Here is a 27498-nt window from a genome sequence, read left to right as displayed (position 1 = left end):
ATTCATTATTAATACATAGATTTATAAACAATAAACGTCATGGTTTTGACATCCAATACGTAAGTATTCATACATTTTTTGATAAATCATGTAGTTTAGTTATAGATAAAAGCAAAAAATATGTTTACAATGTTTTAAATTATCCGTAATATTTCAATCATTTAATGGCTATTGTGAGTTTATATATATATATTCTTTATTGCACTAAAACATACAGTAAAAACAATAAGTTAATAACAATGTCAGCAAAGGCAAACTTATCTCTAAAAGAGATTTCTTCCAGTCAACCTAATGCAGTGGCATAGGAAGTAGTGAGTGAGCAGTAGTAGTGCAAGACAGAAATTTAAATAAATATTTACATAAATTATAAATAATTATATATATACATATAAATACACACACATACATACATACATACATATATATATATATATACACATACATATACACACATACATACACACGTTAAATACAACATATAACACAATGATGACAGTCTTCTAATCATTTTTATATTTAAACTAAATTGGAAAGATAGAATGATTTTAATCTTTCTTTGAAGGAACTGCTAGACGTTTATTATAGTATTCAGAGGAATAAATGTTACATTAGGAACGCCACTTATCGACAACCGATTTGTTCTATAGAAGGAAGTGATCCACATCCATATCGGGCAAGCAGGAGTGCAAATAGCTAACGCGTGTTGGGAACTATACTGCCTAGAGCATGGCGCGCGACCTGATGGTATGCTCGCCTTCTCCAACGATGACGGCAGCACTGGTGCATTTTTCAGCAGTACAGGCGCTGGGAAAGTCGTCCCGAGGGTTGTGATGATTGATTTGGAGCCAACCCCTATAGGCAAGTTTAGAGCAACGTACCTATTTTTCATATATCATTACCAGAGGGAGACTTTGCACAAAAGTCGATTGATTCGATACCTCTGTACCATTCGCGTTACAACCGTAAAGCAGTTATGTTTGCATGGTTGTGTTTCGATTTGAAGGGTGGGATATGGCGTGAATTTACAGGGTACAGAGGAATAACACCTGAGTCCTCAGGAATGGCAACGCATGGGGGGTATCATGGGCGAAACAGTATGTGTGTGTGTACTGTTATGTCCATCGTACTGCTCATGTTTATAGGCCACGGTTACCACTTTCCATCAGGTGGGCCGTCAGCTTAGTTGCCATTCTAAGTCGTATAAAAAAAATCTATTGTTCTAGTTTTTTTTATACCTCTGATATCTTTAAATTATTATAATTACTGTTGAAGATAGGTATGCGTAATCTGGATACCGATCTGATATCTATATATTGGGTTTCTCTGGACATTGATGGCGGTAAAAAGGTCATCACCGATTTCAATATCACCCATATCGATCGGATATCTATTCTCGAATATCTTAAAAATCTGTTATCCAATAATATTTTTTGGACCAGTACATACGAGTAATTATTGTTATACACTCTTAGTACAAAAGATGCCTACAATATTTAATTATAAACAATAGTACATTACTGCAGCGGCAAGCAACTGAGGCATTGATGGACGAACGTGCAAATGTGGGCCGAGGTGTAGCCGAGGCTAGCCGTGTGCCTACTAGTGTAGCCGACTACCCCTTTGCATTACTGTCTTGAACATATTTTTATTTTATAATATTGTTCTTATAGACGAAATAAGCACAGGCACATACCGAGAACTGTTCCATCCAACCTCTTTGCTAACTGGCAAGGAAGATGCGGCCAGTAACTTCGCCCGAGGTTACTTTGGGGTGGGCCGAGAAATGATCGATTTAGCCCTCAACCGCATCAGAATCGCTGCTGAAGACTGTAGCTGCCTCCAGGGATTCATAATCTTTCGATCTTTTGGCGGTGGAACTGGCTCGGGCTTTACCGCCCTCCTTTTGGAAGGCCTTGCGAATGACTATGGGAAATTATCCAAAATAGAATTTGCAATATACCCCGCGCCAAAAATATCACCCATCATCGTTGAACCATACAATGCCGTACTAACTACACATGCTTGTATGAATACAGAAGACATTTGCTTTATATTTGACAATGAAGCCCTTTACGATATCTTAGCTAGGATGCTGGACGTTCCAAGGCCAACCTACACTAATTTGAACAGACTCATTGCTCAGGTAACAAATTCTACTCTTTAATTTTAACGCGAAAATGGAAGGATGTGGAGAAGTCTATTGATCCAATTATACCTTGTACCGTCTGATGAAAGTGTTGAAAATTTTCTAAACCGGCCCGTATGTATGAGACAAGAGTTTTAATTAGATAAAAATAAATATTGAGTTAGGCCAGATATCTTCTTCACTCGGCTCTCACTGTCTATCCCTGTAACAATGAAAATCAAAATTGTACTTGGCGTGAAGATATATATTCAGGTATAAGAACTATGTACCAATTTCATGGCCATAAAATGTATCGTAGATATAGCTTTATTGAATATTAATACCCAACAGTGCAGACAACAATGCCACTGAGGTTGAAATGAAAGCTGAAATTGGATACACCGGAGAATAGAGAAGTATGTAATAATTTAAAAAAAAACTAAGCTTCAACAGTAAACAATAATGTAAAATGATAATGCTGTTTATATCCCTCTATGATAATAAGCGTGACTGTACAGTCATAATCAACTAGGTCATAAGGTGAAATATAAATTAATCAATAGGTTTTATTTCTATGGTTATTTAATAAATGTAAGTAGGTAATTGATTCCATCAGTCTGCAATATGAACTCACATGTTATTGCAGGTAGTATCATGTATGACAGCGTCTCTTAGATTCGAAGGTTCGTTAAACGTGGAATTGGTCGAATTCAGAACAAACTTGATACCGTACCCGAGGATTCACTTTCCGCTCGTGACCTTTTCTCCGTTCGTACCTCCGACCCGAGCGTTTCATGAGACGTTAACAACTCAGCAACTGATGATGTCCTGCTTCGAACCATCGAATCAGATGATCAAGTGTGACCCGAGACAAGGGAGTTACATGTCCTGCTGTCTGCTGTTCCGAGGGGACATCAATCAGAATGACATAAACAGTGCCATTACCCAAATTAAAAGTATGAGATCTATAAAGTTTGTGTCCTGGTCACCTACTGGATTTAAGGTAATTTTTAAGGATAAATATAAAGGAAACGAAACACCTCAAGAATCTTAGCTGCATCGATTAACCCAGTTGGCCCAACATAACATAATATATTGCTGTAAGAACTGACTTTTCCGGGATTCGAAAAAGTTTTTTGCCTTAGTTATTAGTTCTTCAAGCTAGTTAATTCATAGCTGACTTACTAGCTTCACTATTGCCGTGTATTCCCGGTATAGAATATGCCACCCTTTTTTTCCCCGTGAGTGTCGTAAGAGCGACTAAGGGAACTTAAAGGTTAAGTGATGGGCAGCAGCGTCCTTCTTAAAATATCACCAAAGCCTGACTGCGGTTGCTAATCCACCTGCCAAACGTGGCTACTACTGGCAAAATCCCCTAAAGGAGAGCTCTGTAATCAGCAGTGGGCAATTAATGGCTGATATAATAATAAGTAATAACTAACTTCAACTTGGAGCATAGAATGATCTTCAAACATTTCAGTATTATCTTCCGCGGCACTTTTTTTATGGTTTACGGTACAATATTTAAGGCATCCTGTCCTCGCTATTGGATACGGGTGACGTAATGCCTATACAAGAGGGTACATGATGTGTTCAATAGTAATTTAGAAGCAATATTTGAGGAGCATGAGGAAGGTAAATGAACGGCCGGATACTGCAACAAATGAGTATGTGGTCGGCCTCCGAACTGCCGACCTCTACCGTCTACCGGTCCCCAATTCGAGGGACAACCCATTACTGGCCGTAAGAGATGACACAGGGCGCATATGAAAGCACATCAGTCATGTGGTTGCATTACATTGTGTAAAAATTATTTAAAAAAGGCTTGTAGAGAGCTGCAGAAGAGTACAGCGCTTCAGTGTTATTAGCGGTATCTCAAATTCTCAATATACATGTGTACTAAGATATGTACCTATTTTAAATATCTTTAAAATGTACAGATTGGCGTAAACTATCAGCCACCGACGACAGTACCAGGTGGTGACTTAGCCGCCTTACAGCGCTCTGTTGTTATGGTTTCGAACAACTCGGCAGTGAGAGGCGCATGGGAGAGTCTTTGCAAAAAATTCTCTCTAATGTACGCAAAACGCGCATTCGTCCATCATTACGTCGGCGAAGGTTTAGAAGAAGGCGAATTTAAGAATGCACTTCAAAACATAAAAGCTTTGTCGAACGATTACAAAGAGATGGAAGACTAAATTTAAGTGATAATCAATTTTGTGAAGTTACATTATTTTCACTACAATTTGAATTTATCTAGCGAATTATTCATTTTTAACTTAGATAACGTGCATGGAATAAATGTTTATAGCAACGAAATATTATTTTTGTAAATGTCTATTATGTACTTATGTACAGCAGTTACTATTACTAGGAGTAAGTAATTACATACGTTGGGTTTTAAAGGACTCTAGAATTAATATTAATGGACATATTGTTATAGATAAAAAAGGCAATTAACTTAGATGTACTATTGTACAATATATTGAAAACATTTTTTATTCTATGATAGTGAATCATGAGTGATTTTTTTTTTAATAAATGGTAATAAAATAATAATCCCGCCTGTGCTAACGGTTTATATTGGGGGGAAAGGGATTGTTAGTAATGGAGTTTGACAGCCCTATTGCTAGCAATATGCCCTATTAGGTTGACTTCCACGTGGTTCCCCCTGGAAACCATCGTGAACAATTCTTGTTGAATTCGTCACGATGGGCTAACTGACCTATTTTATCCTCACCTATCATCCTTCACTGGTGCCCCACCGGTGTATACAGATAGCGCGGATGGGGTTACCATTCCATTATCATCCATTAAAAAAAACGGTTTATGTTGGCGGGGCACCAGTAAAAGATGATAAGCCCATCGTAATGAATTGACTTGGAATTTAACACGATGGTTTCCAGGGGGAACCGCAAAGAGTTCGTATACATTAGAGTAATAGAGTCACTTTTAGTTGGTAATCGGTATTACGTCAGAGACAATAAAAGACTTTTTATGAATTTACTATTCAATTGTCTACAAAGCTCGTTTATAACTATAATTATACCTAAGATACCTATTATACTTAATCTATGTACCTAGGTATATCGACACAGTCAGAAATTATTTGCCTGGTACATCATTTTAACGCAAGTATTGATTTTAATTCTACGTAAATTTAAAACTAATATTACACATATTATTACAAAAATATTTAAAGTAAATTCATGGGTATTTCAGGTCTATCCATGTCAGTACACAGTAATGCTCGAAGCGTACTCTGTACTTATGTACAGTGAATTCGATAAATAGACATTGACAATTTGAATTTGATATGTCAGGGAATTTTGTACTGTTATGTCAAAAATCGTACATTTTCGTTCATTGATATTGGTTCGATTCCTATATTTTATTACGTTAACAAAATTATTATATACAATAATTACAGTACAAAAATGCATTTTACGTAATATGAAATACCGAACATTTATTTGTGAAGAATTAAATTCGTACTTGTATTAAACGTTACTCCAAGAATTAATTTTAACCAAGTAAGTAGTTTTCGGTAGCATATTTTTTTAGACGCAAAAGTTATGAAATTCTAATTTTTAAACATTCCTGCAATATTCAGTCAATGAGTACCCTCTCGAAGTAAGAAGAGGTATCAAAATGAAATTAAATTCATATCTCAACATTCAAACCATAGACATGCGTACATTATATTATCCGCCGGCCGGTAGTAGCGTTAATTTAGGGCAGATTATATTGTAAATTATTCCCAGTGCCCAATATCAAAGAGATTAAAGAAAAAAAAATATTTAAATCTTATTTTTTTTAAATGTTGTATGTTTAGCAGAATTAAACTAAATAATTCTAATCAACAAATTTAAAACGGAAAATAAAAACGAATTAAGTACAAACTTTTACAGGATGTTATGTTTATAAAATCTGCTGTACTACATATGTATAAAATGTACTGTAAACTACTAAGTACCCTAGTATTTACTTAGTAGTTTATTATATTAATTATTTTAATCCAAACCTAATGTAAAGCATTGTCAATAATGCGGACTACCAGTACCATTGCTAGTAATATACCCTGTCAGACCGACCTCCACATAGTCCCCCTGGAAGTCATCATGCTGAGTTCCTGTTCTATTTGTACGGTGGGCTAACTGACCTGCCTTTTCATCGTCACCTATCATCCCTCACTGGTGCTCCACCAGCATATACCATTAGCGCTGGCGGGATTACCATTCTGTTGTCGTCCATTAAAAAAAATACAGATTACAGACACATTATGCAATGATACCAATTGTCATATTGCAAGTAAGAGTTTCAAGAGGTAACAGACAAATAAACTCATTTTTACCTTAATAAATTAGTGTTGTTGCTTATTCCAGAAATGTTAGTGTCACAATTGTGCCGGTGCACTCGGCCATTGAAAACTGCACCCTCCTGGTTGCTGGTGGGGAATAGGAGTGGTACCAATAGCAGCCTGCTCACAAGACAGTTGATTACTTCCACAAGATGCGGCAATTCCAGAATAGGTTATAAGGGTCTAAGGGTAAGTGGACATGCTATTATAATTAATATTTTTATTAATTAGTAATTAATGCAATGGTTATAACTATGTATATTTTATTTATTTATTTAATTAAGTATACATGTGTTTGGTTGCCAATTTATTTATTTATTAAATATACAAAACAGCATACAACATGGTTTATTTTTTATAAGACTTAACAACCAGTCATATTTTATATATATAAAATACTCAAATCATAAATAAAAAATAAATACTTAATTCACAATTTATATCAAATATTCTAAAGTTGACTGGAAGAGATCCCTTTTATGCAATAAGTCCACCATTGTATTCATTTTCTTAAGTAATCTGTACCCTATAATTTAAGACTGCACAATAAAGTGTTACAAACAAACAAAACATATATAGTACATTACTGCAGCGGCCAGCAACTGAGGCATTGATGGATGAACGTGTAAATGTGGGTCAAGGCGTAGACGAGGCACACATACATAAGTCCATCAATGCCTAGTTGTGGCCAAGGCTTGTATGTACTATATTTAATCAAACAATGCGCGGAAATCAAAAACACAATTTTACTTTTTAAGTTCAATGACGAATAACGAACAATAATATTTTTTTACGCGCCATAATATTCCTTTGTTTTTTTTTCAATAAATAGCTTTCTATTTGCAAGCCAGTTCGAAATTTAAATAAAACCTTTTATTAGTTACCTCCTTGGTAGCCATGTTTCGAAGTAAAAGGTCATTCCATTTTTAAATTACAGGACAGATATGAGTTTACATAGTAATTTATCTGGCCGCAAAACACAACAGATATGGATTTTCATACAACTTTTGCCGGCCTGTGTCTGGCCAGTATGGCAATTTTGATTTATCTCTAAGAAGATTGTCAAAATAATGCTCACATTTCCAAGCATGTTTGAGAAAAAATAATGATATGGAATATCTAATACATAAGGAACGGTCCTGAGCCATCTGCATCCACTAACTCCCTCCAATGCATTTAAATGCCTCATTCCATCTAGTGGGGAGTCGTCCTATACTGTATTTATCTATACGAGATTCCCACTCAAGAACCTTTCTTCCCCATTGGTTGTCAGTTCTTCGAGTTATGTGATCAGCTCATTGCCACTTCAGCTTGCTTCTCCTTCGGGCCACCTTAATATTTAGCCACAAATGTAATTGGGTATAATATGAATTAGAAAAACATTTTTTTTTGCGATTATTGCCAATTATATGAATGGTATGGTAATTATAGAGGAATAGGCATCAGCATCCCTCTTAAAACATTTTTAAAAGCCTAACTGCGGTTGCCAATCCCACCTGCCAAGCGTGGCAACTACTGGCAAAACTCCCCTTATGGAGAAGGCTTATGTTCAATAGTGGACAGTTAACGGCTGAAATGATGATATGGAAGTGCTTTTAATTTTTATATTTGTGACTTTTTGTGATAAATTAATAAAAAAATCCAATGAGTATTTGCAATATAAGAAAAAAACAATATTTGTTTATACTCAGACTTTAGACTGATAATCTGATGTCATATATTTTACATATTAGATTCTATACTGTATTTTATTTATTTATTTCAAGTAAACAGACAAAAGTACATAGACAGTATATATACTTAGTGCTGCGAAACTGCATTGCAGTTTGTCTGCAGCTTTGTGCTCATTGTACATACAGCTTTTTAAACAATTATAAACTTATATCTTAGTCCTATATACTAAACTTATATCTTTATACATACATATACACAGATATGCATATATACACATACATATACATACAGACACACATACTTATACTAATAACACAGTAATTAACATATTTGCTTATATTTTCACAGATAAATGAAATAATCAAGTCAAACGGCATCGTCGCGAGGTTTTGCTCCAGTGCTCCGAAGCCGAAGACACCAAAAGTGGTGGGCTACTGGCTGCTCGGCTGCAGTGGCATGGTGTTCACAGCCGTCGTACTAGGTATGGTCGCAGGCTACTTGATACTTCTCTACAGTATATATTACATCGTTAGGTTGGTACTGACCACTACCAATGGCGGCAAATAGTTGCCAACTTCATGTTATTAGTCTTCGCACCGAAGTGTGACATAAACCGCCCGACGACGGGTTGATCGCAAATACTCGAACTTTTACGTTGCAATTATCTATTTGGTCCTCCGCGACGTATTTATCGATAGATATGTTATCGCTGCCGCATGCTTGAGATAAAACTTCTCATTCTCGCAGTGACGTATGCGTATTTGCTGATAAGTGCGTTTGCCACTCGGGGACAGGTGTAACAGAGAAAATAACAATAATCAGCATTCTGATAATTATATTTTTAAAATAGAACAAGCCTTCCCAAGCGACACGAGTCGAAATATGAACCAATTTATTTACCTCATAACCTCGGGATTACCATTAATGTAAAAAAAAATTTTTGTAATTTTCACTTTAATTAGGGAGTAGTTAGACAGACAGATATATAATTTATTTGCATCACTTGCAACACACAAATAATATTAGTATTTAGTAATAACATACCTAAAAAAGGAAATAAAACAAAACATATACAAAAAAAAAACAAAAGGGAATTACGTAAAAGAGGTATCATAATTTTTCTTGAGTGTGCCACAGTAACACAAAATGGTCACAACTCAGTTTATTTTATATTTTATTTATTTTAGTTCTAATATATGTTAAAAGATTAAAAAAGGCTTACCGTTCAATAGGCTCTCCTATTATAACATTCCGAGATTATGAATTATTAATTTGGAACCGTGTTTATTAATTAACATCATTTTGCAATTGATAAAGTGTAGAAGCAATGATGGGGGTGATGGGCGTAAACTCCAAGCAAGTGATTGGGGTAAACCCCATCAAACATGCTTCCACACGACGTACCTACCTACTTATGATAGTGAAAAAATATAAATACGCAGTGGGATTAATATTGTAAAGCATATAGATTTGTAACAAGGTTTTATTTTGTAACTTGAGTTATTTAATTTTATATAAAAAAAGTGACGAGTGTGACAAATATTTTTTAAGTTTTTATAATTTTTTTTATAATAAAAGGGCATTTTAAGTTTGGTGGCATCGCATTTAAAGAGGTCTCGTGAGAGCCCTTCAAGAGCGAGGCCATGGGCGAGGGTCCACTTCGCCCACGCCTAGCTACTTCGCAGCTATAAACCACGTCGCAGTCCAGCGGTACATTTAGTTCATTTTTTAAATATAAACAATGGGGTTACTAGTCAGTATTAATTTTTTGAAGCTGTAAGAAGTTTTTTTTTTTGTAAAAAATGTACTTGTAGTATGGACGTATGTTCGTTGGGGGAAGTCGTCCAAATCCACAAATACTATCCCTGATTTGCTGTATACCCATTCTGTTACACCTGATATAGAAAAGTTATTATTATACATAGTATATGGGTGGGTCTTAGTTGATTTATTAAAAAAAAAGACATAATTTTTTTTTTACATTTTTAAATAACTAGACAGCTAATTTATTTAAGTTATTATGTATTAAATATTTAGTTTCTATAACGGTTGATTGTATATAATGCAATAAATAATGTTTTTTATACTATGTTGTTTCTTTTCGTGACATAGTAACTTAAAAGTAGTTGGTCATTAAACAAAATTGTACACGAAACACTAGATGGCGTTAGTATCGAGACTCGTGGTTTTTGTTGATTATTTTGAAATTAAAGGTAATTTGATATTTCTAAATTGGCAGTTAAAGTGGTTTTATTTATTATTTACCGATACAGTAATATATTGTTATAATTTTTGTCTTTGTTCTCTTGTATTGTATAATTTTGTGAAAAACAACATACTAGTAAGAAACATTGAGATTGTGTGGGTTATAATTCATTTAGGAAAAGATCGCGTATTATCTGCCATTTCACATTCATACATAATAATAAAAACCGCTCTCTAATTTAGAAGTTTTACTTCAAGTTATCTTTAATTATAAAGTAATCCACAAACACCACGAGTCTCGATATTAACGCCATCTAGTGTTTCGTGTCTTTTGTTTAGTGACCAACTATCTTAACAAACGATTGTTATCGCAGAATATAATGTGACGCCCATAGTATTTGTGTAACTTTTTAAATTTTGAATCAAAATTGGGAGCGGCAAATATTCCATTGTTGTCAAATGCTTTTACTGATGCAATGATGCATACTTGCGAATCGAACCCTCAGGGAACTAAGGGGAAAGGGATTGTTAGCAATGGAGTTTAAAAACCCCATTGCTAGCAATATGCCCTATTAGGTCGACCTCCACGTGCTTCCCCCTGGAAACCATCTTGAACAATTCTTGTTGAATTCGTCACGATGGGCTAACTGACCTGCTTCATCCTCATCTATCATCCTTCACTGGTGCCCGCCGGTGTATACCGATAGCGCGGGTGGGGTTACCATTCCATTATCACCCATAAAAAAACCCTCAATGAATCAAACCGACACTCGAAAGTTATTATATAAATAAGGTAAGTAAATCTACTTCGTCATATCAGCCTTTAACTGTCCACTGCTGAACATAAGCCTCCCCTTGGAGGGTTTTGCCAGTAGTTGCCACGCTTGGCAGGCGGGTTGGCAACCGCAATTAGGTTTTAGAGATGTTTTAAGAGGGACGCCGCTGCCCATCCCTCGCCCTCCCTTAGTCGCCTCTTACGACACCCACGGGAAAGGAAGGGGTGGTCTATTCAATGCCGGGACCACACGGCCAAAGTAAATGACGAGGAATCGTAGAAGATTTTAGAACATGATTCGTTTAAGGTTCCCAATACGAGAAATTACAGTTTATGTATTGAAAAATGTTATTTATACAAAGAAGTAGGTATGTAGGTAGTTTTTTTTTCTAAATGATCGTCTTCAAGTCGTACAATAAATACAAAATTTTGTTATATTAGCAGTCCATCTATGGGCCAGACAAGTTTATTATAAATTTTTTATACAACTTAGAATGGTAAACAAGCTGACGGTTCATCTGATAGAAAGTGGTAACCGTCACCTATCGACATGAGCAGTACTATGGACATAACAGAGTATACTGTTTCGCCCATGATACCCCCCATGCGTTGCCATTCCTGAGCACTCAGATATTATTCCTCTGTACCCAGTAAATCCACGCCATATCCCACCCTTCAAATCGAAACACAGCCATGCAAACATTTTTTTTATACTAAGTACTATAGTGAAAAATAAGCATACGGCTCGTCTAATGGTAAACGGTGTTAATTGTGATTATTAAATGCATATAGAAATACATATTTGTTACTAAACACATCAAATTCTACTGGCGATGGTAAACGAGATGGCCTGTTTTATGGATAAATGGTAAATGTTACCCATAGACAGGAACAAAGCCATAGACTTCAAAGATGTTTCCTCCCGAAGCATCCTTCGAATATATCAACTCCTAAGAACGAATCTTTCGTGACAGAAATTCCACTGGCCATGTTGAATGACAGACAATACTTTGTTTGCATTATACAATATAGGAAATAAGTAAGACAATTAAGAAAGGTTATATATACATATATGCACATATACGAGTATATATGCATATTGTCTTAGTACTCCGATACTCTAGGCGGAAAGTACAGAACATTTTCAGAAGCTATCTCCTAACTTCTCTACAGCTTATTCCTTCTATGTAGCAAGTATTATTATCGCCTTGTAAAAACGTCAAATATTTCATTGAATATCAATTTTAGCTATTACAGTATTTTTGTCTTTTTCTTTTACGCAAAATTCCCAATTTGAAAGACTGTGAGAGAACACTGTAATAGTGAAAATAAATTTGTAGGACGTTTAAATTTTTATGAATGAAGGAATCCGTGTTTACTTCAAGCCGAAGAACATAGGAACATATAACCTTTCTATACTGCTATTTCTACTTTTGTTTTACTTAATTGCTAATATATTTTTTTTTATACAACTTAGAATGGCAAATATATTGTTCTTCCATCATCATAAGCCTCCCTTGGGGGTCCTGCCAGTAGTTGCCACACTTAGTAGGCGGATTGGCAACCGCAGTCAGGCTTTAGAGATGTTTTAAATGAAACGCTGCTGCCCATTCCTCTCCCTCTCTGAGTCACCTCTTAAGACGCTTACCGGATAGTAAAGGGTGGCTTATTCCATGCCGGGACCACACTGCCACGGCCTTTGTTCTTTGCATGTATCTAATTGACTTCCTTCTTTTAAGAGAGCACCTATAATACAACCAGGTGGTGTGACAAGGCTGACGGAGTCCGGCCTCTCGATGGTCACGTGGAAACTGCTAGGAGAGAAGATGCCCAGGTCCGAGGACGAGTGGCAGAGGGAGTTCGAGAAATACCAGCAATACCCGGAGTTCAAATAGTATGTATTGAATACTATATTCATGGAACTTTTGCTCTTCCAACTTTTATGTAGGAAAACAGTAGGTGTAAGTCGACAAAACAGTTCCCATGCTCTATGGATACCAGCGCTGAGTTAATAAACAAGCCTACTTGACGGTTACCATAGTTTTTAGACGCAATACAAGAGATACCCAAGCAAAGTCGATTGCTTGGGTACCTCTGTCCCATTCGTGTTTCAACCGTGAAGCAGTTGTGTTTGCATGGCTGTGTTTCGGTTTGAAGGGTGGGATATGGCGTGAATTCACGGGGTACAGAGAAATAACACCTGAGTCCTCAGGAATGGCAACGCATAGGGGTATCATGGACGAAACAGTATACTCTGTTATGTCCATGGTACTGCTCGTGTCTATAGGCGGCGGTTACCACTTTTCATCAGGTGGGCCCGTCAGCTTGTTTGCCATTCTTAGTAGTAAAAAAAATATTTTCTAACATACTGTGTTTTCAAGCAATGAGTGCGCATGGATGGCCTGTACAAACCTCTACTTCTTTATTGAATATTTTAGCTGTAGTCTCTTGATTTCCACAACTTGAGAGTCTACAGGAGGAAGCAACCGAGCTATTTATATTAAAAATTTCATGTTTCTAACATTTCAAATTTACATTATCACACCCGAATTACCACTTGCAACATACCTATTGTCCCAATTTTTTTTATTAGGTGATAATGGAATGGTAACCCCGCCTGTGCTATCGGTATACACCGGTGGGGCACCAGTGAGAGATGATAGGTGACGATGAAAGCAGATCAGTTAGCCCATCGTAATGAATTCCACTAGAATTAACCACGACGGTTATCAACTGTGTGGAGGTCGACCTGACAGGGTGTATTGCTAGCAATGGGTCAATTAGACCCATTACTAACAATCCCTTCCCCCCCCCCTATTGTTCCAATTGTCTCCAGCAAAAACCAGCACATAACACTGTCGGAGTTCAAGTGGATCTGGTTCATGGAATTCGCGCATCGCACGTGGGGCAGAGCCATCGGCGCAGCCGTGCTGCTGCCGGCCGCCGGCTTCTGGCTGCGTGGCTGCCTCGACCGCGGCATGAAGATACGCGTCGCCGTCTACTGCACGCTCGTCGCTGCGCAGGTGGGTGGCAGCAGTAGGGGCAACCTCTACTGTCAAGTATTGAATTATTTGGCAGTATCTTCTAGGAAAAACCCTGGCCCTTAAATAAGGCACGTATGTATCTTAGACGTGTTTTTACAAAGCTCTGATTGCATCTGGGTTGAGCACTAGACAATTCTGGATAGGGCATCGGACAATTCTGGGATGGGCACCGGATAACTCAGGGACGGGCATTGGACAATTCTGGGATGGGCATCGGATAACTCAGGGACGGGCATTGGACAATTCTGGGATGGGCACCGGACAATACTGAAATGAACACCGATCAATTTTGGACAGACACTGGACAATTGTGGGACGGATACTAGACTATTCTGGGACAGACTCTGAACAATTTTGGGACAGATTCTAGACAATTCTGTGACGGGCATCGGACAATTCTGGGACGGGCAATAGACAATTCTACGACAGGAACCGGATAATTCTGGGATGAGCATCAAATAATTCCGGAACGGGTATTGGACAATTCTGGGACAGGCACTGAACAATTCTGGGATGGGAACCGAACAATTTTGGGATGGGAACCGGACCATTCTGAGATGGGCACGGCCTCCCCTTGATGGTGTCAAAGGTAAACCCTGTAAATTCACTACCATGTCTCACACTTCAGACCAAAACACAGTCATACAAACACAACTTGCTTCACGGTAGAAACACGAATGAGACAGAGGTGCCCAAGCAGACGACTTTTGTACAAAGTTTCCCTCTGACGTGTTGATCAATCTTTTAATATTATTAGACAAGTTATTGTATATTTTAATAGCCATGCAATAATAATTTGTCTCTGTGTCGGTAATTCTAATTTATTTCGAAGTCTTTGACCTGTATTTGTGGATTTTATTAGACAAATAATCCAATATGTTTACGGACAAACGAGCAAATACTGTGATTTCGTGCGCAGGGCCTGATGGGATGGTACATGGTGAAGTCGGGGCTGGAGGACCGCTTCCAAGGCCCGGCGGACGTGCCGCGCGTGTCGCAGTACCGGCTGGCGGCGCACCTGGGGCTGGCGTTCGTGCTGTACGCGGCGCTGCTGGGCGGCGCGCTGCGGGTGCTGCGGCCGCAGCCGCCGCTCGCCGTCCTGCGCAAGGGCGTCAAGGAACTGAAGAGCGTCACCATCCTAGCACACAGTGTTAAGGCTTTAGCGTTTTTCACAGCTCTTTCAGGTGTGTCTTCTAATAAGGTATTGACTTTTTAACGAACTTTAAAAGGGTCTTGTTTTGTGTGCTTCTAATATCTTCATGTTTAATGTTGCACCAAGTTTGATTTTTTATTTGAGGTGTATTCCTGTATTATTTTATTTAAATGGATCACGATTATTGTTTGGTTTTTGGAAAAATCATTTTTTATGATACATTAAACAGCAAACAAGCTGACAGTCTATTTGATGCATTAAATGCAAAAACATGTTCCACAAAAAAATTATTTATATATATATATATATATATATATATATATATATATATATATATATATATATATATATATATATATATATATATATATATATATATATATATATATATATATATATATATATATATATATATATGTGGCAAGGACAAAACCCATTACTTTGATTTCAAAATCAAAATATTGAGCAGATTTTAATTTTTATTACTAAAGCACCAATCTGTAAGTATATCCTTCGTGATAAAAAAGTAATTTTACAAGTCGGTTGACAACTTTTTTTTTATATAACTTAGAATGGCAATCAATCAAAAAAATACACCCGAATTGAGAACTTCTTTCTTATTAAAGTTGGTTGAAAATGGTATATTTCTCTTACTGTAAAATACATAAATGGTATATGGACATCACAATAGTACTGTTTTATGTCACAGTATACATACACATTGGTAGTGTAGTCCCGGCATAGAATAGGCCACACCTTCCTTTCCCATGGTGTCATAAGAGGCGACTATGGAACTCAACGGTCAAAGTATGGAAAGCAGCATCCCTCTTAAAACATCATAAATGTCTAACTGCTGTTGCCAATCCATTTGCCAAACATGGCAACCACTGGCAAAACCCCCTAAGGGACAGGCTGGTATTCAGTAGTGGACAGTTAATAGCTAATATCATCATATATGAAACATGAATACAATAACTTGGTAATAATTTCTTCCATCGCTGCGGTCTCCAGGAGCATTCGTGGCGGGCCTAGACGCGGGGCTCGTGTACAACTCGTTCCCCAAGATGGGCGACCACTGGGTGCCCGAAGACATCCTCGCGTTGAGCCCGACGCTACGCAACCTCACAGAGAACCCCACGACGGTGCAGTTCGACCACCGCGTGCTGGGCACCGCGACGCTGGCGGCCGCGTCGCTGCTGTGGCTGCGTGCACGCAAGGCTCCGCTGTCCGCGCCGGCCGCTCGCGTCGCCGCCGCCGTCGGCGCCATGGCTTGGCTGCAGGTATGCTTTTTTTATATCACTGAGGTGGCAAACAAGCATACGGCCCACCTGAAGGTAAATGGATACCGTAGCCTATGAACACCTGCAATACCAGAGGTATTACGCGTGCGTTGCCGACCCTGAAGAAACCTCTTTACCCCCCATTTGAAGAACCCATGCTGTAGTCTCTTAAGAAAACGTCAGCAGGTAGCTCATTCCATAACCAGTGTTCGTGGGAGTAAACATCTCTGAAACCGCGCTGTACGCTACCATTGAGGCTGTAGGGTATGCTGCCCCACTACTAACGTTTCATTGTCATCATTTCAGTCATTATCCGTCCACTGCTGGACATAGACCTCCCCTATAGATCACCATAAGGAACGGTCCTGAACCACCTGCATCCACTAACTCCCTGCAATGTATTTGAAGTGTAGGACAGTGTAGAACGACCAGGGGGAAGGAATTGTTAGTAATTAGGAGGTAAGCCCCATTATTATCAATATACCAAATCTGGCAAGTTAGAATTATTATTTTAACTTGCCAGTATCGAAAAATTATAAAATTGAGTATTGTCAATTAAGAGTGAACATGTATACTAAACTTGATGTCAATTATTTATTGGACACATTTATTGGTAGCTGCATTAGGCGCCATACTTCTTAGGAGTAGTAAATCGCTCTTTTACAATAACAATATAATTAATCATAACTAATATTATAAATGTGAAGGTAACAGCTTCACATTCCAGGATTACGTGAACGACCGTTTCTTCGGCGTCAAAACAACCTCGACACGGAGGACTGTCTGTGGCTCCTATTGTGTACAAATGTTCATTTAATGGGCCATAGTCCGTTATTGTCCCTATCGTTTTAATATTTTTTTCTGTCTAGATCAGTGTTTCCCAATCTTTTTTGTGCCATGCCTCACTTGATTTCAAAATTTTTTATGTCCCCATACATATATTATTCTGATAAAGTTTACTTGACGACTCTAATCGCCCACTTGGTTATTTTGGTAACGTCAAACGAAATTATACCTAATAAATATTTACAGAATTTTCTTTTTATTTACTTTTTTTTTTGTTAAATTTGCACCGATATCTACTTGTACCATTGCATTTAAATGGTCCGGAGCAAGAGGGTTAAAATTGCTTCGATACCATTTTTTAATTGACCCTCCTTTAACTATCAAATTGCCCCCCCTATGGGTCGTGGGCCCCACGTTGGGAAACACCAGTCTGATAGTGTTGATTCAACATTGATACGGCCAGTTTTGATTGTCAGACGGTTCAATATCGATGCGGTGGTTGTCAGGTGACGCTGGGCGTGCTGACGCTGCTGCACTACGTGCCGACGCCGCTGGCCGCGAGCCACCAGGCCGGCTCCCTCACGCTCCTCACGCTCGCCATCTGGCTCACGCACGAGGTCAAGCTCCTCAAATTCATACCCAAGTGAACAGTATTGTGACAGTTGCAAGGTATCGTTTCATTGTAATATAAGTATGTTAGACACTCATTTGTTTTATTGTCCCAAATGGAAATGGCAGTAGGAGATTAATCACCATTATGGATTGATCACTATATTCCTTCACATGAGATAGGTGACAATTGGATAACTGCCTTACTTGCCCGTGGTTAGGGTATTCCAAAATCTAATCCCAAACGTAAACCTTTCAATTTTCAATATCATATTTGGATTTACAGTAATTAATGTCCGCTTTACACACATTTCAAATTCTGGGACGTCCGACTAGTTTCGAACTCAATAGGAGCCCTTGTTCATGAGCGCGGTTTACGTCTGACTGGCAGGATGAGTAAAGTGAATAAATTAATTCTGAAAATTACAATCATGTAGACAGAGCCATCATTTGGTAAATCGCGTTACAGGACTCCATATATACGACGATCGAGTATTCTTAGCTCTTCTGGGATCTTAGTTCTCCGTATAGAACAAACGAGGCCTAGAACCAATTGACACCAGAGGGCGACACCCACACTAGTAGTAGTAACAACATGTCTCCAAAACACATCTGGATTGGTACACTTGTAAGGAGTCTCTCTATACTATGTTTACTTATACAAAATTGCTATTCGAAGACTTTTATGATTATTCACTCTTCGAACATCGAAAAAAAAGAGGGAAAAAGTAAAATAAGAAAAAAAAATATTATTCACAAAGTGATTTTATTTGAAAATTTAAAATGCTAATATTGCTTACACACTGAAAAACTGTTGTTTATATACAAAACCTGACAATCTAGCCTACAAGTCGAGACGTGACGCGGCCTGTGTGCCCCCAGAACATACGAGTAGTGTCGCTACTCAATTAATTTGTTGACATTCATGCTGACCCTCCTTACATGTAGGGTTGCCAAAAAGGGCACGAATTTGTAACAAATTAATTCTAGCATATCACTATATCAGTATGTTTTATTCGAAAGAAACATTACACACGTTGAATACACTTCAAAGTTATAAAGCTCTTTAAAATTAATCGAATAATGTCTACATTAAGTCTTGATACACACGGCGCAAACAATATATTTATATCTAAACATTGTCTATGCTATATAAACGATAAACAGTAAATTATATATATATGCACACAAAATTTCATAAAAATCGGTAAAGCCGTTTTGGAGGAGTTTGGTAACAAACACCGTGACAGGAATTATATATATATATATATATATATATATTATAAATTTACTATGTTTATCGGATTCCGACAATTGAGTTTTCCGTTTGAGAGCTGCAGCCTTCAGTACGAAGCGACAATGCGACAATGTGACGCATGCCGCCGTACACCTTCTAGACTTCCAGATAACGTCGACACAATAATTGGAAACAAGAAACATAGTAAATTCATAAATTTCCCCCATATACATATATAGAGACCTCTATTGTATTGTTAGACATGCTTCGATAGAGACATATTATTTACGCCATATGCTTTTTTCATTAATTATTAATGTATACATAGACAATATGATGTTATATATAAATAAAATGTTACCATTCGACAAACTCACAAATAATCGAGCGCTGTATTGAGATTCTGCGAGTCTCGACACGACGGACTCGTGTGTAGGCCCTAATATTCAAAATATACAACATGGGTAAGTTAGTCTTATGAGAGTACACTCAGCAATTTGTTATTTTATTACAATTACCTATCTATCTACAGTTATAACAATACAGGCATGATCCAAACAGTGTAATGGTTACAGTTTTCCGGTTTCTGAATTGAGAATGGTTTCAGTATGATGCAAAATTAAAGCTCGCGATGGTCGATACGCCTTATTCGTGTACACTGAACCACGTATTTAATTTGTAATTTTATTGTCTACAATCGGATACATTTTATATCTTGATTACAAATAACTTTAAAATACATAATGGACATATTTATACCTTATAAATTGAATTGTATGGCCAACGGATAACATTTACTAGCTTTTTTTTTTCAAAATTTGATACTAAGATTGAATAGAAATTATTATACTTTAGTAATAATTAGGTGTTGTAAGGTAACATTCAGAATTGAAAATATGGCCATCGTTTGAACTATACTAATGAAAAGAAAAATGATATAAAACTTTAAAGATTTTGCATTACTTAAAATTTTATTACAAATAATAAAACGCAGTTTTGTTTGTGTACAAATTAATCAAACTAATTCAAAATTACATACTCTACAAAAGACAATTGAAAAAGTAACCTGTACTTTTTAATGCATTTTAAAAGTAAAAATTTAAAAATGGAACGCTGAACGAAAATAATACATATTGACAGCGCCATCTAGTCTGTTACAGTGCAATAAGTTACGACATTTATAAGTAAATACCTATTTGAGCATACAATTCTCAAGTCAGAATCTGGGCTTCCTCAAAACTCACACTCTTGTCCTAGCGGTAGCCATTTTGAATGCAATTATTAAATGGGCGTGCCTTGCTGTGTTACCAGTTGTGAAAATGTGTAAGTACCATTAGTGTTCGTGGAAAACTTAAGTATTTTAATGACAACATGGACATCGTAGGAATATATTTGTCTTAATACAATAAGAATCATTTGGAATATAAAATGAAGTCGTAATTTTTTTATACATGTGCCAAACAAGCTTACAGCCCATCTATAGTCTATGCCTTTTTTACTACAAAATAATTAAACAATACACTGATAAATTTTTGGAACATAAATAAACAACTGCCAAATAAATGAAGATACCAAATTGTAATTCTCTGTGATAGTTTACATTTATAAATCTTTATTTTTCCAAACGACAAAGGTGGAAAATAGGAATCCATATTCCGTCGCAGTTTTCTATGAATCCTCCTGTTTGATAAATACTATAAGTTTCCTTTTGATATGCTTCGTTTAAAGTATAAGTACTGCATAGCCATTTTTAGACGACTTAGGGACAAACTATACAAGTAACATGATGCTAATTCGACTTTATAATAACCTTATTTAGTACATAATAAGAACTTATTAAAGTTAAGACCCTAGTGCGCGGATTGTAGTGAGAGAGTGTTGCCAGTAACAAAGACATAGTGTGAGTTTAACAATAGATAATATTTTTAACTCTTAAAGTAAGACAATTTGGATATTACCCGTATGTGTTAGTCACAACAATTATTGTGAAAAAAAAAAGTGAGCGTGGTACATCGGGCGGTTATGGTAAACCATAGATAATGTTACATCTTAGGACAACATTTGTTAGACCGATATGATTTTTTTTATATATATTTATATTAGATATTAAAAAAAATACTGCATTCTTATTTAGATTTAAATCAAGTTATCTAATTCAGCAGTAGCGCTACCAATTTGTTTCCAATTCCGTAACATTGTCTATGCTCTTAAGCGAACATCACCCGTATAGGGAAATTAAAAAAAAATTAAAATATACATCTTAGCACCATACAATAATAATTCCTTAATGTGAAAACTTTAGCTAATAAATGTATAATAATATTTAGATCAATGTTTGAAAGTTGTATAAATATTTTAAGATATGTCCACGAGTTTGTTCAGTACGAATTTTGAGATCTGCTGGTCTACCATGAAATGAAATTCCGAAATTTCGGACTCAATTTCGTGTTTTTGTTCGTATTAAAATAGACCCAGTAAATGAAGTTTAACATTTCGTTCGTCATAAATCCTATTCTAAATTAGTCCAAAGGAACGATATTTTAACCTTTTTAATCATTTTAAACGGCATGTATTATGTAATTTTAACATCAAATTTCTGTTTCGTTCGTCCCCGAAATTTCGGAAAATACTTCATGGTAGGCCCTCTGGTTTTTTGAAACAGGCAGCGGAGTTGGCCTGGACTCGCCGTTACTGTTATAATGGGTCGCTCGCATGGAATGGCCGGTTAGCTTGTTAGGATAAACTTTACTGGGAATACGGAACAATTATTAGGGAGTGTACCTTCTACATGCAATGCTTTATCACCGTAATGTTGCTAGCTTCGAAAAATATATTGTAAAATGGGTAAACACTACGTATCGGTAAGCAAACTCTACCATCTGTACGCGATCAAATCTTGTTCCGAATTTTTTTTTTCTTTTATACAACTTAGAATGGCCAACAAGCTGACGGCCCACCTGATGGAAAGTGGTAACCGTCGCCTATAGACATGAGCAGTACCATGGACATAACAGAGTGTACTGTTTCGCCCATGATACCCCCCATGCGTTGCCATTCCTGAGGACTCAGGTGTTATTCCTCTGTACCCAGTAAATTCCGATATTAAACACTTTTATGCAATTTAAATTGACGAACTGACGGCCCGCCTGATGGAAAACGATAAACGTAACCTATAGACCATTTTTATAAACTTTAAAAGCTATATTTGTAAGATTTTTAGTTAATATAAAGAGTATTTCATAGTTACATATTAGCATATGGTACAAATGGAGTCCATTTCACATACAAGCGTAAACCCATTACAAGCAGTTAACATAAAACACTTGAAGTATCTAATTTCTATCGGATGCCTAATAAAAATTAACGTTTCATCATAAAATTATCAATAAGCAACTTAACTGTAAATAGTTTAATAACGTAAAAGACAACCGAATTTCATATAAGACACCTATTCTATATAAAATAGGCATTTTGAATAATACACAAAAAAAAAAGAAGTAAATATAATATTACTGTGTATAATTTAAGTAAATGTACGTATTTAAAGGTTCTTATAATACGACCAATAAATAATCTACTAGGTTCCATACCCATAAAACAAACAGTTCGCGACAGGTCTGGTTAGCAATTAGGGTATGTTCAAGGCCGGGGGAGTGTACAAACACTATGAAGGAATCACGTGACAACGCATGCAGGGTATCATGGGCGAAACAGTATACTCCGTTATGTACACGGTACTGCTCATGTCTATAGGCGACGGTAACCACTTTCCATCAGGTGGGCCGTCAGCTTGTTTGCCATTCTAAGTTGTATAAAAAAAATTACAACACTTAAACCGATATCGATGACCGTTCTGAATTTTCTTTTTTTTTCTTTTTGTGTCAATTATAAAACAAAGTTATCCAAAATGCAACAGAATGATAGTCGAGCGAGAGAATTCGTCTAATAAATACTATGTAGGTAATTTTTTTTATACAACTTAGAATGGCAAACAAGCTGACGGCCCACCTGATGGAAAGTGGTAACCGTCGCCTATAGACATGAGCAGTACCATGGACATAACAGAGTATACTGTTTCGCCCATGATACCCCCCATGCGTTGCCATCCCTGAGGACTCAGGTGTTATTCCTCTGTACCCAGTAAATTCACGCCATATCCCACCCTTCAAACCGAAACACAGCCATGCAAATACAACTGCTTCACGGTTGAAACACGAATGAGACAGAGGTACCCAAGCAAACGACTTTTGTACAAAATCTCCCTCTGGTATGGACAGTATATATTTTAATATTATAGATGCATATTTAGATACAACCCTTCACTTGTAAATCGCTAACGCTTGTCGCGAACGTTTGTGACTCTGCATAATTTTGATTTAATAAAAATAATTAGAAAAAAAAAAGTAACTATCTATGGAACTTGTGTGCAAGCCTCTTCCCGTAAAACTAAAAATAAATAAATATAATTAACCTAATCATTAATACGATATTTCAATTACTATCACTTATTACAATTTAATCTACATGCCACTGTCAAGGTAAACATATTTCATGGTGGTAGAAACGGAAATATATAACAATAAAAAAAAAATATATGCAATAAATCATTGATGGCAAACGCGCCTGCGTCGACAAACGTAGAATTAAGCATTATTCATACAACATCACTATGCATTTTGATAAATAAACACCATATACCGAATTGTATGTACATGATGTAACATACAATTTCATTACATATTTCTGTTTATTTTATTTTCAATTATACAGACTTTAAAGGGAAATAACTGCAACTCTCCAATGTCGTCCTCCGTGGCGCAGCGGTCAACACGCCTGCCTGCGACGTGGAGGCCCCGGGTTCGATCCCCGGCCAGGTCATGATGGAAAAACGATCTTTTCCTGATTGGCCTGGGTCTTGGATGTTTATCTATATATGTATCTATTATAAATATAGTACCGTTGAGTTAGTATCCCATAACACAAGTCTCGAACTTACTTTGGGGCTAGCTCAATCTGTGTGATTTGACCGTATATTTATTTATTTATTTTATTCGTCATATTGCTTAACAGAACTACATAAAATAAACGTGTTCAATAGACTGAATTTTGTGTTACTATGGCACACGCATGAAGGAAGGGTAAGAAAGGAGATTGTTAGTTTTTTTTTTATTTGTGCTTTTTTATTTTTATTCTTTTGTCTCTTTTACTGTGTATTATGTGTATGTTTTTTTATTGTAATTTGTGTGCTGTAAGTAATGTAAATAAATTATCTATCTATCTATTAAAAAAGATCGACTTATAAATCTCTTAACAGATAACAATTTTAATGAAATGACAATAATTTAAGCTTGTAAACAGATCTGTATACAGTATCTCTTCTCACTCAACAATAACTCCATTTCTCTCTACCGTGAAAGAATTGCAGTGAATTCTCTTAAACCCTGTATAATACATGTGCTGATGAAGGTAACAAAGGTAAAATATCGCCTAGGCGACACATTTTCTGAAATCTAACGGATTAGATGGTTGTTTAAGTGTATTGTAAATAAACGTATTAGGTGTTCGATACAATAGATATATTACAATCAACTGGGAATTCTATTATTTTGTCATAAAAATATGGCAACTGTATGGATGTACGTAAAACGTTTATCACAAATTTATTTTTTGGGAAATTTATTATAAAATAGACAAAATATTGATACATATTAAAAAAAAAAACAGATTTTGGTCAGTGTCATGGTATACGCACTTATTATTACTCTGAACGCTTTAAATTAAAAAAAATGTGCTCAATGCAGCTCATCCCATGAAAAGATAGTTGGAAAGAAATAAGAAAATTGAATATATAGTTAAACAATGACCTCTGACCTCGAGCCGATAGTTAAACCATTTAGAGCTGGTTAACCTTGCACTGTTATGACATGGGAAACATTATAATCTGGTGGTATTGAAACGATATCTATTTCAACTAAGTATCGCATCTTAATATCGAAGTAATAATCTATATATATATATATATATATATATATATATATATATATATATATATATATATATATATATATATATATATATATATATATATATATATAGATTATTGCTTCGATATTAAGATGCGATACTTAGTTATATATATATTAGTTAGTATATATATATATATATTTAGAATGGAGTACTTATGTGCGTATATAAGCATATAATATTTATTATAAATCAAAAATATAACTAAAAAATGGGCGGTACTATCAGCCTGTGATCACTTGGAATTGTACATCGACGATGAGACTACTAAAGTAAACGAGGCGACCGATACAAACGAACGAACACTGCAAAACCGGTGACCTACAGACAAACGGCAGACAATCTCGTGTGACACGCACATCTCACTGGCTACATTCCAATAAAAACTCTTAAAGCCTAACAGTACAACTTATCGATTTACAACGACGTAATTCCGGCCCGGAACACTTGCATGCTTCTCAAAATGATCACTAGTGAGCCGGATCGCACAATGATCTCGACCAAGCATACGCCAACTACTAATTAGTACGCATACGCAGTTCTAATATATACGTACGCTCAAAAAATTCAAAAATCAAAGATACACTCCAAATAAAAAATCGATTTAACTCAAAATTAACAAAAAGTTTTAATGAACTATCTGGCCAAAAATATAGACGACTTTATGACCCAGATTAAAAAAAAAACTTGTTTTTCTTATATATTGGTATTTTTTGCTTTGTTATGTGGGTAGTTCGCTAAAACTTGCCAATTTTGAAACAAATCGATATTTTATTAAAAAAAAAAAAAATACGACAAATTGACAGTGAGCGCGCTGTCGATTTGTGCAGACTCGTAACAATTTTGAGAACGAATGTAACTGTACCAGGTTCGCTCCAGGGATGGCCGTTTAAGTATGCCCCTGGAGGTGATAACACTATAAACATAATTTTAACCGAAACTTAAGTTATAATATATACGAATATATCGCCTAAGCTTAACAACACTATAATGTTACTCATTTCAACTCGTGTGCAATCTAACGCTAGTTAGTACAAGCTACAGAATTCGTTGACACGCATCCCCCCTCTTGCTGCCGTGTCGCAACACTGCATGTCACGCGTCGCAAGTACTGTCAACATTGGACGTCGAACGTAACGAGTATTAGCTAAGAACGCCGGACCCCACACACAAAGAATGCCAACAAGGACACTGAACAATCATAGGTACCGTCAGCATTGTATTTTGAAGCCGCTAATACTGGCTAAATTGGACGTCGAACGATGCACGCACTGGCAACATTGCACGCCGAAGATGTTGGGGTACTGGCAACACCGCGCGACGAACGCTACCAGTATTACCAACATTAAAGCATAACGTGACGTATCCTGCGTCGCGTACATTTCCCATGTAAAATTAATATCTAGCGATCGTTTAAAATATTCAAAGTAAACAATATAAATATATAATAATTAGTAAGTATAAAGAAAATTTCTCACAACATCACAATACATGGCAGTCGCTGTGTACGCACAGGAGCGGTCCGGTGGCGGCGCTCGCGCACCGGATAATCTCTTTGTATCAGCTACGGGCTGGATATATATATATATATATATATATATATATATATATATATATATATATATATATTGAGGTTAAACCAACCTTAATCGCTCTAGTACTACATACATACTGTTTATATTGTACATATAATATACACAGACCCCCTACACGAAGTTTTATATGGCTGCTTATTGTAATTTATCGTAGCACGTCACGGCACGATTTCGTCGCCGCTGCGATAGGAAAATTAAATATATCCCTTTCAGACCCAAGATTTTTTTTCTTTCAGATTAAATATATTTTCGTGTTTTGGAGCCAAGCCATCTTGCCGGCACGCACGACACTACTGCACCACCTAACCGCTAAAACGATTTCTTATTGGCTGGTTTAGAATCTCACTATCATGTTATTTCAGCTTCGTGTGTAAAAACGAATTGTGCGCGGTTTTTGAATTTTTTAAAGTTACAACTCACGCCCGTATCGTTCAGGTCTGAAAGGGGTAAGCAATCGTATTAAAACAATTTTTCAGTATCGAGAATGAAAACTAAAGTACCGCTATACAATCGTATACTCTTTACTCCTCTATTATATCGTGACGATATCGTGCCGTATCGGGTTACGACAAATTAAAAGGCACCCATCCGCTGCAATACTTTACAATTATTACAATCAAGTATCACAAAG

General features: G+C 36.4%; 2 protein-coding genes across 2 annotated transcripts; both read left to right on the top strand.

Moving 5' to 3' along the window:
- Nucleotides 1-70: 70 nt before the first annotated feature.
- LOC113521988 (tubulin alpha chain-like) lies at nt 71-4457 on the top strand. Its single transcript, XM_031910712.2, has 5 exons — nt 71-173; nt 648-858; nt 1671-2143; nt 2772-3128; nt 4066-4457. Exons 1-5 carry the CDS (start codon nt 165-167, stop codon nt 4321-4323), a joined length of 1308 nt encoding a protein of 435 aa, XP_031766572.1. The 5' UTR covers nt 71-164; the 3' UTR covers nt 4324-4457.
- A 1007-nt stretch (nt 4458-5464) lies between these two features.
- LOC113522006 (cytochrome c oxidase assembly protein COX15 homolog) lies at nt 5465-18105 on the top strand. Its single transcript, XM_026907722.3, has 8 exons — nt 5465-5658; nt 6511-6674; nt 8508-8640; nt 12901-13033; nt 13976-14162; nt 15103-15367; nt 16348-16616; nt 17909-18105. The coding sequence occupies exons 2-8, from the start codon at nt 6513-6515 to the stop codon at nt 18047-18049; spliced, it is 1290 nt and encodes a 429-aa protein (XP_026763523.1). The 5' UTR covers nt 5465-5658; nt 6511-6512; the 3' UTR covers nt 18050-18105.
- The last annotated feature ends 9393 nt before the right edge of the window (nt 18106-27498 follow it).

The sequence above is a fragment of the Galleria mellonella genome, unplaced genomic scaffold, assembly GCF_026898425.1.
Source record: "Galleria mellonella isolate WM207_F2 unplaced genomic scaffold, CSIRO_AGI_GalMel_v1 utg606, whole genome shotgun sequence".
NCBI classification, from domain to species: domain Eukaryota; kingdom Metazoa; phylum Arthropoda; class Insecta; order Lepidoptera; family Pyralidae; genus Galleria; species Galleria mellonella.
The sequence above is the reverse complement of the archived record's forward strand: the minus strand, read 5'-3'. Positions and strand labels throughout refer to the sequence as shown.

What these genes read in the sequence shown, in the direction of transcription:
- LOC113521988 (XM_031910712.2), top strand. An exon ending in TTTGGAGCCAACCCCTATAG is followed by an intron (nt 859 to 1,670) that starts GCAAGTTTAGAG and finishes TTGTTCTTATAG; the next exon opens with ACGAAATAAGCACAGGCACA. An exon ending in GGTCACCTACTGGATTTAAG is followed by an intron (nt 3,129 to 4,065) that starts GTAATTTTTAAG and finishes TAAAATGTACAG; the next exon opens with ATTGGCGTAAACTATCAGCC.
- LOC113522006 (XM_026907722.3), top strand. Translation starts at nt 6,513, where the DNA reads ATGTTAGTGTCACAATTGTGCCGGTGCACTCGGCCATTGAAAACTGCA. An exon ending in GTTCACAGCCGTCGTACTAG is followed by an intron (nt 8,641 to 12,900) that starts GTATGGTCGCAG and finishes TAATACAACCAG; the next exon opens with GTGGTGTGACAAGGCTGACG. An exon ending in GCACGCTCGTCGCTGCGCAG is followed by an intron (nt 14,163 to 15,102) that starts GTGGGTGGCAGC and finishes TTTCGTGCGCAG; the next exon opens with GGCCTGATGGGATGGTACAT.